General features: G+C 42.0%; 2 protein-coding genes across 3 annotated transcripts in view; one reads left to right on the top strand and one right to left on the bottom strand.

The window, feature by feature from the left end:
* Positions 1 to 1,150, top strand: part of POLR3E (RNA polymerase III subunit E) — a 30,162-nt gene extending 29,012 nt beyond the window's left edge. Inside the window, exon 21 of one of the 2 annotated variants that reach the window (XM_037384220.1) lies at positions 713 to 1,150. In XM_037384220.1, the coding sequence (XP_037240117.1) occupies positions 713 to 769 (57 nt within the window). In that variant the 3' untranslated portion in view covers positions 770 to 1,150. The remainder of the gene's footprint in view (positions 1 to 712) is intronic. The other variant, XM_037384219.1, reaches the window with a different exon arrangement.
* Positions 1,082 to 17,302, bottom strand: CDR2 (cerebellar degeneration related protein 2). The gene is made up of 5 exons (XM_037384222.1): positions 17,002 to 17,302; positions 11,757 to 11,869; positions 6,973 to 7,121; positions 6,539 to 6,703; positions 1,082 to 5,324 (listed from the first exon to the last, which is right to left on the bottom strand). The coding sequence occupies exons 1-5, from the start codon at positions 17,078 to 17,080 to the stop codon at positions 4,457 to 4,459; spliced, it is 1,374 nt and encodes a 457-aa protein (XP_037240119.1). The 5' UTR covers positions 17,081 to 17,302; the 3' UTR covers positions 1,082 to 4,456.
* Between the last annotated feature and the right edge of the window lie 89 nt (positions 17,303 to 17,391).

Here is a 17,391-nt window from a genome sequence, read left to right as displayed (position 1 = left end):
CAATGTGCAAGTCCCAGGACTTTGGGGGAAAAGAAAGATATTATTCTCCCTTTAAGCTCCACAGCGTCAGTTCTGTAGCAGTACTTAAGCCTGTGTCAAATGCCCTGAGTGGGAGGGTGGGAGCAGAAGAGAAGCCGTTAGAACCCGAGAGACTTGGTGCTCATCTAACAGAAATAACACAAGGAGCCACAAGGAAGCCCACTTAGGAACTCCTTCGCTGTGGTGCTGACTGGCTGTGAGCTGGGCAGACGTGTGGTCAGAATACCAAAGCCCCGTTCTGAGCTCTGACATTTCATTATTGTAGAATGTTGTTTCTTAAAAGGCTTCGTTCGGATCCGGCGGCTGCTTTCGCACTCCAGCACGTTCCTGCTGCTCCCTTCAGCCTGTGTTTGCCCCTTGGTTCCTTGTCCTCAGCCTCCCCGCAACCCCGCAACCTTTCCTAAGCTGGCTTCTGCTCAATCCCCATCTTCTCCCCGCCCCTGGCCCGGTTTCTTGCTGCCATTGCCCTGTTTGTCCTCCTGTGGCCTCTCAACCTCTTGTGTTTGCCGTCTTCATTTAAGCTGGATGGTCTTCAGGGCGGGGATAACCCGCTGCTCTGGGTTCGTGCTCTCCCCCGTGTGCTGGAGAGGAGACTTCCCTTACTGATCCCATTGATGGTCCCAGAGCCAGAGGGTGGTTCCCAAGACCTTACAGACTTTCCCTTTCTCCCCAGGACTGCTGCGTGAGCTACGGGGGCATGTGGTATCTTAAGGGGACGGTGCAGTCTTGACAGTGGTGGTAGTGGCTCCCAGTGATCTCTAGGACAAAAGAGAAAACCTGCAGCGGGCGGCAGCGGCAGAGCCACGCCGCAGCCGTGGGAGCGTGGGGCAGGCTCTGACCTACTTTGGGGCAGGTGGGCGTTGCGGACAGTCCTTGCCATCCCACCACACTCACACACGTTTGCATGGCCGCCTGGGCGCAAGAGCAACTAGGAGGACAACGTGGGACCCTGTCTGCAGCTTGATTAATCGGGGATTTCTAATGTATTTCCATTCTCGTTCTGTTTCGTTATAAAAAATAAAACCATATACTGACACAGACGTGATGGAAAATCATGGTCTAATACTTTATTTTGTAAGTAATGCCAATAAATTAAATTTGTTTACAAACATCCCGGGTTTTGTTAAATACCTAGATGCTCGCACTTTAGTCTGAGCATTGCCACAGCCCTGTTTATGAAGGGAAGATAAGCCGTGGTCACGGACGCGTTGGGCCAGGGAGGGGGGACAATCCAGTCTCTGCCCTTCGTACTGCATAGCCATGGGGCTCACCCTTGTCTGTGAGATATTTGGAAGAAGACCCGCGCTTGAAACTGATGTGGAATCACTGCTGGATTTCTTTGGGCGGCGCAGGGTGTGTTGAGGCATTTCTTGCATTGCTGTATGCAAACACAGCGAGGTAAGTAACTGAATGCGCAGTCCAGAAGGCATCCAGCTGTAGTTATCACACAGCAACAATGTGAAGCTTCTATTTTGTGTAAATTTTTTAATAAAATTTTATCTTGAAGGTCCGTTTTACTGCACTTTGTATTTGTCCAAGAAGAAATGGAGGCTGCACCCGCTGCTTTTATAGCCTCAAGGCTTACGGAGGAAGGAAAGGCCAGAACATTACAGCAGAGGTTAGAGGCAGCTGGTAAATGCTTTACATCGTGCAGCTTGTGTGATGGGGCGGCCGGGGGAGCTGCCAGGCTGCATGAGGTGCAGCAACAGGCCTTTTCCCTGCAGCCCAGCTGCGTGTGCGGCAAGGGCCAGGGGATGTGGTTACCTTACTGGTCCCGGTCCTTGCTGTGATTTCCGTCACATGAGAAGCTCAAGGGGATTCTGTTCATTTCATCTACTTATGCTCAGAAAAGGCCAAGGGGTTGTGGACTAAAATAAGCAGATTAAGGTAGTTAATCCAGGTAAGATCGACTAAGAATATTGTTACCATACTTACAGCATTTCACATTTCCGTGGAAAAGGCCTATTTTTAAACTGCTAAAACTACCTTAATTAATACACTAGTGTAGTTTATTGACTGCATCGACATAATTGGGAGGTACTTTCGGTTCAGGCAGCTTTTGCTGCCTTTGTCTTGGCCTGCTGCATGCAGGGAGGGTGGATGCTTACCTGGTACAGCCCTGTTGTAGCGCTACCTACAGCTGCACCTAGAAAGCTGCTCTGGGAAGGCCACAGCACGAGAAGTTAGGGGAAGAGCCCAGCCTTGGAGTTCTTTATTGCACAGTACGTACAGTTGAGCGTTATAGCACAGCCAGAGCTCAGCAATGGCACAGGTGGTAGCCAAGGGGAAGTTACATTACAGAAGAATCAAGTAGTTCTGTGGAAATCTGAGAATATTTTTGATATTTTTAAAGCACAAAAATTATATATATGAAAGTGCTCTAAGTTAGCCAACAGTAACAAACCACTGAAGATCACAGATTTAACCAAAAATTCTGAATTGCTTTTCCATGTCTCCTGGTCCAGCAGGTGTGGATTCTCTTAAAGTGGTGAGAAACAGTAGTAGTAAACCATTTGTGACTAACCGTGTCATGCTTTTCTCATTTAAGGTTACTGCTTCCCAGTACCTGACCTCCAGGTGCCGAGGCTCCAAGTGCTGGGGAAGCAGCGACGCTACAGTTACCCTGACAGCAGAACAGCAGCTTTTCTGCCTTTCCCCTCCTCCCCGCTCCATTTTGAAGAGCACAGGCAACCACCGCAAGTGAGGAGAAACAACTTAGTTCCCTCTGGATTTCTATCTTAGACAGGCATTTTCCATGTAGCATTAACTTTCAAATACAAACGTAATGGGAAAAACGGCAAGACTAGATAACACAGGCGCCATCTGCACCACGTTTCCTGATCAGCAGATGGGCGTGATTGCTAGTTACACACATAGCTTGACTGGATTATTTATTTACTTAGAAAAATACAAGATTCAGATTCCCATTTTTAAATAATTTTCATAATGCAATACGTGTTTTAGAGAAACTCCCACGATACGAAGTCTTAATGCCGCAACGGGAGGACAGCTACGCACAAGCTTCCCCGGGCACAACATAAGGCAGACGGAACTGCAACAGGAGCAGGTGAACTAAAGCTGAGAAACTGCCAACACTCTGTGTCAACTGTTTGGTATATCGCAGCAGCGCGGGCAGGGAGGTGATTCCCCCAGAGCTGCTGGCCAAATTAAGCTGAGACCCTTTATAAAGATAAGGATGTCACCTTTCATTGTGCCTCCGCCGCCTAATCTCTCAGCCTTTGTTTTATTCACACTTTGAAGCAGTTTTAAAGAACATACTTCATGTTCTTTGTTTTTCAGAGTTTGAATACAATTTATTATTATTAAGGAGTGGAGAAGGAGAGGAAGAGCAGGAACACAGTCCCGTTTTCAGTCAGGTGTGTCCTGGCAGTGTTGTGTCCATCCTCCCACCCCCAGGCAGCACGGAACAGGACCACAGAGGCTGACACTGGAAGCAACAGACAGAACAACACAAGGTTTTACCTTCCTGTCTCCTTCAAGGACCTGGAGTTTGTGGTACATAAGATTAAAAGCTATTCCACTACATCAGTGCTACTACTAAAGTTAAATACCTAAACTGCAACTTTCTATCTTACCAAATACACACAAAAACGGACTTTGCAGACATTCCACCAAAGAACAGTAGATCCCAAATAACATACATCATCAATTCACAGTATCTTGCCTTAAGACAAAGTGCCCTACATAAGAAACCATACCTAAAAAGCCACGCAAACTTTACATCAAATCCTTTCTTAGTAGGAAGACAGTTCTACTAATCTGGGGGAGAGCTTAGTGCATGTGAGAACATGGTATTAGCTTAAACCAAGCACAGTGCAGGCTGCTAGGCCAGCTCTCCGCCTCCCTGCCACCGCGAGTGCAGCTAGACCGCTAATGTAATACTCAAGAAGCAAGGAACGGCTGCCTGTGATGCTTGTCAGGGGCTTTGTTCTTGTTCATCTTCTACATAGATGTAGTTAAAGGGCTAGGTCATCGCTGCGAACCAAAGGAAAGCTTTATTCTCGTCCCTTGTGAGAAATACAGTACAGATTGCTTACGTCTGGTATTTTTGAAGTGGGCTAAGGAAACTAGTGTCAGTTACTGCTCTGGCCAGAGATTAAGTGTAGGACAAAGTAGTAGTGTAGTATTAAACTATGATGTTTGTTTGCCTTACAACCACTAGTTTGTGTGACGGTGCTAAAACATTAAATCTATTGCTACATAGGTACAGGGAGACTAACTGCTAACTAACGAGCTTGTTAACTACAGGTCTACAAGCCAATTTCAAAACATTCATTTTGAGTGCTCAAGAAATACATTGGTGCAAAGGGGCCCTCTGACATTTGTATCAAGTTTTTCCCCTTCTAGACTAACAGATTACCCATTCAAAGAAAATGCGTCATCATTGTGTCCAGCATTAGGGTTGAGAGGAGAGGGACTTGTACTTAGCTCTGTGTTCATCTATTTCTTCCTTTGTTTTTCTGATACAGCTAAAAATTTCCTGGAAGAGTGCTTTATATTCAGGAAGAGCATTTGTGGGAGAGTCACTTAGCTCCAGATTTGTGAATTCTTGATTGCTAGCTGAAAGATCATACTGGGTATTCCCCACATTTAGGTCTTTGGAATACTGCGTCAGTGTTTGTACGGCCTTGTGTTTAAAAGAATCTTCATCCATTTGACACTTCTTCAAAAGTTCCTCATACTTCACTTTCAGAGCATTATACTGAGCATCGACTTCATTAAGCACAGAGATTCCTCGCTGCTTCACAGCTTCAGCTCTCCTAATACATGTTTCTTCATGGCCCCTTAGGATGTCTCCCCCTGCAGCACTGCTTAAGAAAGTTTCGCTGTTGCTCCGTTTCAGTGCCTTCTTCTCAAGCTCAGATACAGTCAGAAATCCATCATCTGCCGGGCTCTGACCAAGTTCCCTTTCCAAAGACTCCTTGAATGAAATGAAGAAGGATTCTGGCACCAATTTCTCTGCGTTATGGAATGTGTTTTCAGACTGAAGAATCTGTCGCATTTCAGCTACCTCCACTTCTAACTCCTCTGCACGAGCCCGATACGAGTCGCTATCAACAAGCCTCTGTTCAAGGTCACAGTTTTCCTTTACCATAAGACTATATTCCTCCTCCATTGTTACCCTCTTCTCTTTTTCTAGATTAAGCTGGGCTTGCAGAACTGTAACTGCCTTTTTTAAGTTCTCATTTTCTTCTTCTAGAGGACTTAGCTGACTATCCATCGAAGTAATCTTTTCTGCAAACACATGATCATAAACAAAATACCTGCAGAAACAAAATAAGTATTATCAGATGTAGGAAGCACAGCTGATAACACCTCCTCATTTTCCTGACCTGGGCAACTAATGACAGAATTAATCTGTGTGCTACCATACCTCCAAGTATACATAGCAGTCATTCGCCTAACCTATCAGTCCATTTAATAATCAGAACAGAGTTTGTAAATACTTATATGCCATCAAAGCAAGCCTCCAGGCTTAAGCAGAATGGCAGCTCATTAAAAGTTTCAAGTTACAGACGAGGTTATTGAATAACTAGACCTACAATTTAAGTTTAAATAAACATTCCCTCCATGTATCATCCAATACTTTCCTACACTCAAGATTTTTTCTGCAGCACTCCACTCTTGTAACTTTTGTCACTATTGATTGTGGAAACAAGCTGCAGTACTGACTAGGCAGTTCTGTAGGCTGGTATTGCCACAAGCCTTTGGCAGTCTGAAGGAACCCACTTATCTTTTGATTTGTCAAAAAAAATAACTTCTCTTTGGATGCATGAATTTATTCTGCAGTTCTACTTCCATGTAGTGCTGAAACACAGACACAAAAGCATGTTCTGCCTATCTGAGGAGGTGCTTCACTTACAAAATTATCTTCTAGGATTGAAGCTAGTCTGAGCTTTTACCCCAGGCAATTGCCCCGATGGCCATACTAATGCAGTTCAGCTGGGTAAAACTGCTCTAAATTACAAAAGCAGCCCACGGCTCCAGGCACCATTTCACCAGCTTAAGCGTCTTTTTAACCAACTTAAGTTCAGGAAAGCTATTGCAGAAATCCTGCCTTCCTTGAAAAGAAGCTACCCACAGACATCCAAGGAAAAGGTAAGTTACAGAAAATAGGCTGCATTTAGATGTTTGTCTTTCAGGTTATCTGTGTGTGGGCTTTTATCTGACTGAGAACAGCGGGGTGCAAATTCCTGTAAGCTTTCTAGGCTACAATTTAATATGGTTGGAAACGCTGGGAGAGAAGCTTTCAAGATAGAAAGTGAAACCTGCTGCTCCTCTAGCACGAAGACTGCTGCGGTCTAGAAGCATGCCAGAAGCTGTGGCAACACCACACAGTGCAGAACTGCAGATGCTTTGCTAGTTGTGAACATTAGATATCTTTCTGCTAGTTTGTTTGACATCTATGCCTTAGTTTTTAAAGCTTTGCTTAAAATAATTTCAGGGTGCTCTTTGCTATGCAAGGAAAGTGTCTTACTGGCGAAGGTCATACAGCTCCTTCAAACATGAGAAACTGTGCATTGATCTCGGCTGGTCAGAACTCTCATGGCTTATCCGGCCTCGTCCAGACTTTTTCAATTCTTCTACTTGTCGTTGCAGGTCATCTATGTGTGTTTGCAGATTTTCAATAGTCTCTGTCAAGCTGAAAGGTGAAGGACTTCTGTTAAAAGCGTCTGAGTGTTTAGTCAAGGACAGGAGAATTTCCCGTCCCCTTATATTGTAGTTTCTCCTCCGAAGGCTGTGCTTTGGCCCCCAAAGACCTTTAAATAGAACTATCCTTTCAATTTAGCGGTATTGTTGGACACCACTAGACAAGAGGCAGCCACCCAATAGTGACACAAGCACACTTGGGCTGCTCTTTTTCATATTATCAACAGGGAGGGTGGTGGGGATCTACTGTAAGTTTGTTACCTTATTATCTTCTGTTGTGAAGCTCTACTCTCTGCAACTAGTTTTTGATTAGTGTCTTCTAGTTCTCTTGCTGTCACATCCAGCTGTTCATAGACTTTGGCATGCTGATCATTCATCTGACGCAAGAGCTCCACTTGCTTGGTGAGGTACTGCAAGACAGTATCGCAGTTACTCGTTTACACTTGAGACACAGAGGCAGAACTACTACCCCGCATTTTTATTCACATTCACAGAGAAACCGTAAGTTTCAGAAAAGGAGGTTCCAGTGGCTGCTTTGCTAAGTGTTCAGCTGAAAAGGTGCTGTCAGTAACTCGGTGAGCCAGCTCGTCTCTGTCGTGGAGGTCAACCCAGGCTTTTACCCAGAGGAGCTGGGCTTGCTGGTGCAGGCTGTGTGTCTGCCCTTGCTGCAGCTAGGCTTTGCCAGCAGCCGACCCTTCTGTTTGTCTGTACTGCAGTCACTGATGCAGCCTCACATCCAGACTTCAACAGTGCCCTTAACTATCCACCGAGTCCTTCTACAAGTCACCAACAGAAATTTTCTAAGTGTTGACCCAACAGGATTTTTTTAGCCTTAAAACTGAAATATTGGGTAGCACCATCCATAATTAAATTTATTTTCAGCTGACCTGAGTTTTTCCAGTCTGAAACAGCATTAGGTTCAGCAGAACAGAATTTAGGTTGTGATCACACTTAAGACAGCAGGGGGGCTACTATGTTTCAGGAAGGATCATCAAGTTATTGAGTTCAATCTTTAATTACTCACAGGGAGCTATTCCAGTTACGGTATTCCTAAACAAAGGTCTCCTGCCTCTTTTAAAAATTAAAACTCCACATGAAGTATTCTCATTTTAATCCTCTTTAGTTTTACAATTAACAACATAAATTGTTAAATTTCTTGAATAATGTCAGAAAGGTTGGAACTCTTGGTCTAAGAGCAAGGAACTCTTATATTGTCCCACCCAGGATAGGACTGATCCAGTTCTAAAAATCTACACAAGAATTTGCATCAGACTTGAACCAAAACCCTAAACTTTTAAATCTGAAATAATTTCTATATAAGAACAAAGTATTTCTTGATATATATTCTGTGTTTCTACATGCTACTCACTGAGAAGTAAACTTCAAGTAGGAATATCCAACAGACTTTTAGGCAGAATTACTTCTCTTTATATAGGCCTGTTACATATTCCAAACTTCTAATATTCTACTTAACCTTTTACCTCATTAAAAGATTGGTGGGTTTACATTTTAGGCAATGTAAGAACAGATAATAAGTTAATCTAGGACTAGTAACTGCTACATACAGACTTCTAGAAGATCAACACTATCGCAGTTGGCTAGATCCTTTTGTAGCCTGTGCACACATGACAGAGGATTTACACAAAAATAGTATATGGATTAGCAGCAGAATCTCAATGTGACCCATCTCTGATTAACTTTCCCTATTGGTTATTCTCAAAAGGAGCCAGAGATCTTCAGACTTTCTTCAGCAATACGAGTGTGGCTAAGCACAGAAGCCAAGGCTTTGGCGCCAGAATCGGATGTTACCACTTATTACAATGGGCTTTTGCAGAAGTTTTAGATTAATGGAAGAGGTGAAGCACTATTTTCTCCACCTTGTGTCTCCAATAGCCTCAGTGCTGGCATCAAATTGGCCTGGTTATAACCAGGCCACCAAAACAAAGTATAGATGCGGTAATCAGTGGTTCAGAAGTTCACATTTATTCCACTTCCCCTGCAACTAAGCACCTAACATGAAGAACAGTTGAGCCTTCTTATGTTCTACCACATGATAAAAGGAAAGTGTCAGTATTTCTGAAGTCTGACTGCTGAGATCAGATTCAGACAGGAATCAAGTTGCCCTTTCCATCCAGCATTTATTACATCTACAGTGACTAGTTAGTGGCACACGTGTCAGCACAGAGGTCAGATATAATGATCCAAGGCTGTAAAACACTTAATATGTTAGCGTTTAATATATTAGATGCAATCTTAAGCATCCAAAAGCCTTTGACCCTTCCTTTCCAGTGCAGGCAAGATAGTTTGAAATACGGTACTGATTTCTTGGCCAGTTCTAGACTTTGCTACCCATAAGATGTGAATTAATAGGGAAAAAAGCCACAAAAGATTTACAGTGATACACTGCACTGAAGAAAAGCTAGTAAAAAATGCAGAGCAGCTACAGCTCAAAGATCACCTTTAAGTTACAGAGGCAAGCACTTGAAAATTAGGGGGAAGGAAAAAAAAAAAAACCATCAGGCACACAGACTGGATATGCCACTTGCACATATATCCTGTGCAGTGGGGTAGCCTGTGTTCCCACAAAAGACAGAAATACAGGTATGAAAATAACTGACTGAACTGCTTTTACTAGCTAAAAAGCACTGCACCTTGCATATACTAACTTTATTCCCATTTGTTTCAATGAATTCCTATAACAATCCCTTGTGCCAGCAAGCTTATACATTCAGTTCCTTCTTCTTGAGGTTCTCTCTGGGTATTTGAAGAAGGGGTTCATTTGATTTTTCCCCTTTTCTACTAGAAACTCAGATGCAAGAAAGACTACTATGAAGAAATAAATGTTTTGCGCTGCTAGTACACTTTTAAACTACACTGGGAAAATACAGATTAAGACAGGTGGTGGAACCAAGACTACAGCACGTTATTACAGCAGATACAAATATAGTCTACAGGTTCTTTGACTCAACACAGTTAAGCTGGGCAAATAAAGGTGCAGGCACTATATGACTTATATGTCAGAAGCATCACAAAAACTGTTCTCCCACCTCTCTGCCCCCTCTTGAAGGGAACTAATAGGACAACCCAAAATAAATTCCCACCCTGGTTGGCGGAGAGGAGGAAAGAGAAGAGAGGTATTAGATAAAGCCTTCAAAAAGTAGCATTGCACAAGTCTGGATTTGTTTTTTTGATTGGCTAAGGAAAGCAAGATATTGAGAGAACAAATTAGTCTGTCACTGTCTGAGGTTGTCTGAACATACGAGTACTTGACCCTGCAACACACCAACTGTAGATCACTGCTGGAAGGACACTTCTGACCACTTCCTGGTGCTGAAGCTCTCTTCTGCAGTCAATAAACACAAACCCACCAAGACAGCTTAAGCAAATAAAGTGGCTTAAACCAAAAGGATATTACATCCTTAATGGCACTTTTCTATATGGCCTTAATGGCACTATTTCTATAAATTAAACGCAATTAGCAATAATATATTTTCCATTATTTCAAGACAGCGTTAAAATGCAGCTGCTTATTAAGTAGCTACACTCAATGATCCAGGCTAGTTATCCATAGCAAAGTTATTCTGTGTTATTTCAAAAAGCATGTAGTTACTGTGTTAAACACTTCTTAAACATGGTTGTTCATACAGGTGTTGAACCTTAAGTAGAACAGTATTTGTATAGCACCTTGAAGTGTTTGTCTTCTCTAGATCTTCAGAATTTATCTTTCTATAAAAACCATTCTCAGCAATGAGTTAAGTCTGCATAAGTAAATACATTTTTTTGTAATACTGTGGCACTAACATAAATATCAGCCATTCCAACCATTTTATCACAGAATGAATAGGATAACAAAGATGACATTTAGCACTTAATAGAGGAAAGAGCCAAGCATGAGGTACAAACCAGAAGTATCTTATTAAAAAACCCTGCACCCAGAAATCATGCACCACCTAACAAAAATGCTGGATTTATGTTAACATGAATAATTTTCAAGACACCTATAGATCTATAAGTATTAAGCTTAAGATTCTTTAAGTTACCTGTTACCACTACAATGATAAATGTTTATAAGGCTTAAGCTGCAACTGTACAAAATCCACGCACCATCTGTAACTGCATAAGTACTGCTTGCACAAAGGAACTCTGATTTTGTGAAAATCTAGCATATACTAGTCACAGTCCTGTGATTTGTACCAGAACCAAACTGAAATGCTGACTACATTTCCAATATGTTATCAAAGTACTGAATATTTAATAATTTAATTATTGGAGACCACACATTGTCCTCTAATAGCTGAAAAAAATTCATTATGCTGACAAATGGTAGGTCTGCAAGAACATAGGCAGTATTAAAAAAAAAAATATCAAAAAAGAAATTGCCAAAAATGACCAGGTTTTTACACCAAGTAACACAAAGATGAGTGGCTTTGAAAGGATGGTTATGTTGGGGGGGGGTGTGGGTGTGCTCCTTCCTGGAAAATACAGAATAATATATCTGCTACATCTTTATTTAGATGTTTGGTTTTGCTGGATTTTTTTGAGGTTTTTAAGCTGAACTAGACTGTAGCCCCCTTTACCATAGCACAGTGTAGTGGAAGTGCATATCCTCAGATATTACTTAAATCTCTCCTGCACTTATCAGCACTTCAATTTCAATCCTGTAACCACTAACATTTTCATATAATTTTTAAAATTATTGATTTATTTATCATCATATAATAGCATTTTACCTGGCAAGATCAGCAAAGTTTAGCAATAAAATAACTGAAGTAACTTTTCTGTACAAGAAGAAAAATACCAGTTATTTGTGATTAAACAAGCCAAATCCAACAGGAAATTGAACAGCACAAAGGTTCCTGTAATCAGACAAACAGTTCTAACTATGATCAAGCCTATACAGGTTCTCAATGTAGCAGAAATGGTTGAAGATTGTTCAGTGGTTTTCTTTAAAGTGTCCATCAGATGACAAGGAATTCAGATCGCAACTAAGTGCTATTATGTTGCAGGCCTCGATGCTTTAACACTTGGATCACTTAAACATTTACCTCGATCTCCTGCAGTTGCTCTTGATTTGTTGCATACATTTGCTGTAAAGATTCTTCTAGTTCAGTGTTACGGTCCAGCAGTGTCTTCCCAAGCTCAGCAGCAAGGTGAAGATCTAAACAAAGAAATCATGTTTGCATGTAAGTTCAAGCCAGTAATATAACTAATTTTAAAGCATTTCGATCAAATACATGAGGGTTTTTTAATTGTTGTTATAATTGCTTTAAGTTATTTTCAGTACCCAAATGAAAGTTAGCTTATACTTAAGTAGAACATTAATGTACCATCTATAATTCAAGTTTAAGCCAGTCCTGAAACCTAGAAGATACTCTTATATCATGAAGCTTCCTTAGTTCCTCCTTCAGTCCTTCAGCCACAGGTTAGCCACATCCAGCCATCTTCTCTTTACTTCCCACAACCTGCCTAGTACTATACCAGCATCTCTACCCAAGGTGTCTGTTAGCTACACTTCAGCATGTTTACAGCACTCATATTTTGGAAGAATAAGCATAAAAAACCCTGTCAGTGTTCTTCACCAAAGTGCTTAGGTCATTCAGGATCAAAGTGCTAAATAAAAGTTTCAGATGCTTTTTATGGTGAAACAATAATATCAAAAGATATAAAACTGATACAGAAATGTAGCTATTCTGCTTTTCAAGCTCATAAACCTAAAAGACAAGAACTGTTTTATGTGCTCCAAAACCTCATTTTATATGTCATTTGTTCTCAGGCACTTAATCTCAATTTCACTTCAGTCATCTTCAATCACCTCTGGGTGCAGTGACTGTAGTTGTTTCAAATTAAGAAGTCAGTCATCTGAACACTCAGTTTCTTTCTAGAGGGAAGCTTGATAATTCGTTCAACACCATCAGTAATGCTAGATATTCTATATAATTCTGTTTAAAGACATGTATAATTTAAAAGCTAACATAATGCAACAAAGAAATAAACCTTGGTGTTATTGCTAAAATTCTAAATACTCTGCACAGGGTATTATAGGTTAAGAATCCAACAGATTTCTAAAAATCTCAAATTTTCCACCTCCTTCCCATCACCTGGACCACGACCAGGTTGTCTCCTGCATACATGCAATATAATCTTGTTGTTTTCACATAGAACTGTTATCACTAATGGGAGAGAGACAGAAGGAAAGTCAAGAAAAACTTAGATTAACTTCAAGAAGACTTAAATTAATATGAGACATGCATTGCATCATCAGTAGTTATAGCTAGATGAGAAAAAAAAATTCCATTTTCATTTGATTAAGATGCCCTTGTTTTAACATGTTATCTTAGCTCTTTCCTGCCCTTTCCCAATTATCTTATCAGCTAGTCATTGTAATAGAACACTGTTCCAGGATTGTTTTGTGCTAACCTTCAGTTTGGCAGCCTGTCCAAAGTGATTACTCCATCTACATACATCAGCCAACGACCAGATTCAGACTTACAAGGACAAGTGAGTAGGAGCATTTGTCTAATAAGTTGTAGATGTCCAATTCTGGCAAAACAACAGCTGTGGTATTCTTTACACATTCTTTACAGCTACAGCACATTGCTTCCTACCTTAAGGTCAGATTCTTTGAATAAATGCCACAAAAATTATTTAAAACAAATCACACTGCATGGGAGTTCTTCTAAGTTTCAAAAGACGTATGGCTAGGAGCCACACGGCATTCATCTATACTTAGGAGTTTACACTCACATAACTTTTTCATTGTAACACCACTTGTTAAGAAACAGCCTGTTCTAGAACTGAGATTTAAAGTATTTGGATAAGGAAAACCTTAAGGCATCCTGCTTAAGTGTCTCCCATTTTTAAACAGACATTGTACATTCTTTACCCATGGACATAATAACTCCCAGTCAAACACCAAGCCGTTTGTTCTATCACATTACAGAATACTGTAGTCTTCAAATCCAGTGAATCCATCGTCCTGTATAAAATGGAGCCCTGATTCACAAGTTCTCATACTACACAATTCTTTAGTGGGAGCCACAACCATTAAAACTATCAACAATACTAGCATCATTCAAGGCAAAGACTAAACAGTCCATTCTTTTATTTTAATAGAGTAGAATAAGAGCTTTAGAGAGGATTTAGGATTATGTTAAAGACATAATGCATAATAGAATTACTTGCTGCCATTTCTCTTCCCAAAGTGAAAGTTTTGTTTTGAAGTTTAAGTACATTTAGGAATTGATAGTTTCATTCTTAAATGCTCCTTCATATACTAGATCAAGTAGCACATACCACACAGTACTTTGAATACAATGTGAATAATAGAATTCATGTAATTATACTTACACACTCATTTTGTTCATTAAAATGGCAGAAGCACAAATGAGTTACTATGGGGAGAAGCATGCTATTTTCTAATTAAGGCAATTTGTTTGTGAGGGGGAGGAGACAAGTAGAAGAGCTAGAATTGTGCAATAAAATCTTAACTCCTACCCACAGAGAAAGCAAGAACTGGAACAATTACACCTCTTCTAAAAATTAAGAATTTGCTTTGCATCCATTTGTTAAGTACCTGTAAGTCCTATAAAGAACTAATTTTAAGAGTGAGATGTGCAATATGTTTTCCAGATACACCAGGAAAACAGTTAATTTCCACTTCTGTTAGAGAGTTACTGTACAATGGAAGAAGCATACTGCATTTTCTGTTGTAAATTTATGTAAAGTAACAAGTTCTGCCACAGACATGTATTTTTCCTTTTCACCATGAAGATGTAAGCAAAGAGGTTTTTAATAATGCAAACTGCATACCTGCAGATCTTCAGATCTTCATTTTAGTAAATCTGATCAGCTGTACTGGTGTTACAAGCACCATCACAAATCTCTAAACCAAAACAAGACTTCAAGGATAGGTCTTCTGTGATGCCAAACAGCCCCCACTTACTAGCACTTCTCCCCAATCTCTTCTGACAGTGTTACTATTACTGAGAAAAAGATAAAGAACAGTACCAAAATCCTTCTCTTCTACTTTTTCATAACCCACCTAACAAAATGGATCAGAGAATTTCCAGTCTAAAAATAAGCCTGTTCTTTGCAACAACAAAAGGTACTAGTAGTGCAAGACACATAAGTAAGCCTGGTTGAAGTTTAGGTTAACTGTAAAATTAACACACACACACACCCCTTAGCTTATTTCCTACTCCATGTTCAGATTGCCCTCTGTTCTGTTACAGTAACAGCAAAATATAAAAAGAACACTCTTATAAAAGAATTGTTTTTCGAAGGTCAGCATACTCCAGCAAAACATGGATGTTGCAGAAGGAAGGATGGCTGTTCCCATTCTTAAAAGAATTTCATGAGCATTCTCTTTTCATGGACAGCATGCCAGAAAAGCCCACCTCCATTGTCAAGGCAAAAACTTTTGGCGCATACAAAGGCTGTCAAAGTTTTTACAAAACCCTACCCTAATTGTAAGTTTCAAAGACTGGCTGACAAAGACCACATGCTTGTTTCAGGGTGCTTCCTGATGTTTTACAACCTAGGTTCTCATAAAATTACTCCTCAGTTTTTAAACATGCATTGATTTGGTTTGTGAAGTTTTAAGAGATGATCTTACTACTCTGTTTACATGTATTAGTATTGCTTAGTCTTCAGAGAAGGAAGAGTATTTTTCAGATTCTAGAAATAAACTGTAAAAAAGATCTACAACAACATTCCTGTAAGGAATTTAGTCTTTGCATTTTAACATGCCCATCACTTTATTTTCCTCTCTTCCCTTTTAGCAAGGCTATTAGTCACTTCCATTTAGACTTGTAAAGAGAGAATCCCCAGAAAAAGATTGTTCAAATGTTGAAAGAGCCCTCAGAACACACTAACCTCTGGAACGAAATACCGTTTCTTAAAAGCTCACAGCAGAATGCCAAATGTTGACTAAAATACGAAATCAAAGAAACATCTGTAAGGCAAGAAGTCAGTTCTTCTGCATAGTGAGGTCTCTTTGTAGGTCTTCTACCACATAAACACTGACATAGTAAAAACATTGCTAAATCATGTCTTCAAATTTTCAGCTCTCTTCCTTTTGACAGTAAACTACAGTTTCAGGACCTTAGTGATTGGTTTGTATCATAGAGCAACAAAAACATCGAGAAGGGTACCTAAATACAGCTTTCAGTTAGCTATTTTATCATCAAAGTGTACAATTAGAGACCTATTCCCGTCTCAAAAAAAGTTTCTGCTGTTAGATGCCTGATCTCAGCGTGCAAACTGCTTAGCTAGGAAGAGCTTTCGAAAGTGTCTTTCTTTATGGTTTATAATACAGTAGCACCTACCAATCCCAAGAATTAACGTACTCAAACGTAAAATCAAAAAGCACAAGGCTGGAGCAGATTTGCAGGAAGCCACTTCACAGCTTTGAGCTGGCCTTTTAAAACGAACTCAGGATTAATATCAGAAAGTACAACCAAGTAAATACCAGTTATAAATGCCACTAAGCTCTTAAGGAAATTGCACGTTCTTTCCATATCATGCCTGTAGAAGATTTTTAGTGCAATTATACTTGGTGTATTCCTGAGACTCCTTGTGAGACAAGAATAGCATTTACCTCTTGCACATAGCGTTTGAGGACCTACTGACAGAACGACATACAGGAGCTGGATAGAATTCTGATGCACAGTGGAGTTATTCGTATATTTTAAGAAGGAAACTTAGCAAGCTTTTAATAATGGACCCGCAATTCACGGAGCACGGCTACATTTACAACTTCATCGACTGGGAAGCCCTTACAAAAGGGCTCAACAGGGCGCAATCCAGCCACCCGCCGCGGTGCTTCCAGTGCCTGCCCTGAATCCTGCGTTCCGTCCTGTCAAGGTGCAACTTCCCAGCGAGCCGCGTCCCCCCGAGGCGGAGGGGGCCCGGGCACAATCCCGCTGGGCTGCAGCAACCCCTTCCGTCAAACAAAGACGGTGCAATCTTTATCGATAAAGCGATCCCCCTGCCTACACGCCCAAGGCGGCGGGAAGCACGGCCGTGAGGGGAGCCCGGCTGCCACAGCCGCCGGGCGGCAGCAGCCCCGCTCCCGCCGCCGCCCCGCGACCCCCGCCGCCGGCTCCAGCCCCCTCACGCCCTTCCCGCCGCCGCGCCCCGCGTCCCAACGGGCTGCGCGCCGCCCGCCGCACCTTCCCTCACACGCCCGGCCCGCCGCAGCCCCCTTCCCTCACACGCCCGGCCCGCCGCAGCCCCCTTCCCTCACACGCCCGGCCCGCCGCAGCCCCGCTCTGCCCCGTCCCGGCTCACCTTGCTGCAGGTCCTGCTGGTCGTACCAGGGCTCATCCTCACGGATCTCGAACTCCTCCACCAGGCTGTCCGCCAGCATCGCGTCCCTGCCCCTCGCGGCGCGGCGGGGGGACGAGGCGACAGCGCTCACACAGCGAGTCCCCTCACGCCGAGCGACGACGGGGCAGGGCAAGCCGGCAGCCGCTCCTCTCCTTAAAAGCCGCCTCCGGCCATTGCCGAGCGTTTCCGGACTTTGCCGAACCTCTCCCCCTTCTGGTCGGGCTGAGCGAGGCTGCCGCCGGCAACGTGGCAAGCTACGGCCACCCGCCCACCGCCTCCCCGCGATTCAAACACAACACCCTCACCTCCCCTGAGCGGAGCCAATGGGAAGCCGCTCGCCGGATAGATCGA

Source organism: Falco rusticolus, chromosome 4 (genome assembly GCF_015220075.1).
Source record: "Falco rusticolus isolate bFalRus1 chromosome 4, bFalRus1.pri, whole genome shotgun sequence".
In the NCBI taxonomy this organism is placed as follows: domain Eukaryota; kingdom Metazoa; phylum Chordata; class Aves; order Falconiformes; family Falconidae; genus Falco; species Falco rusticolus.
This window is presented reverse-complemented; position numbering and strand designations above follow the sequence as displayed.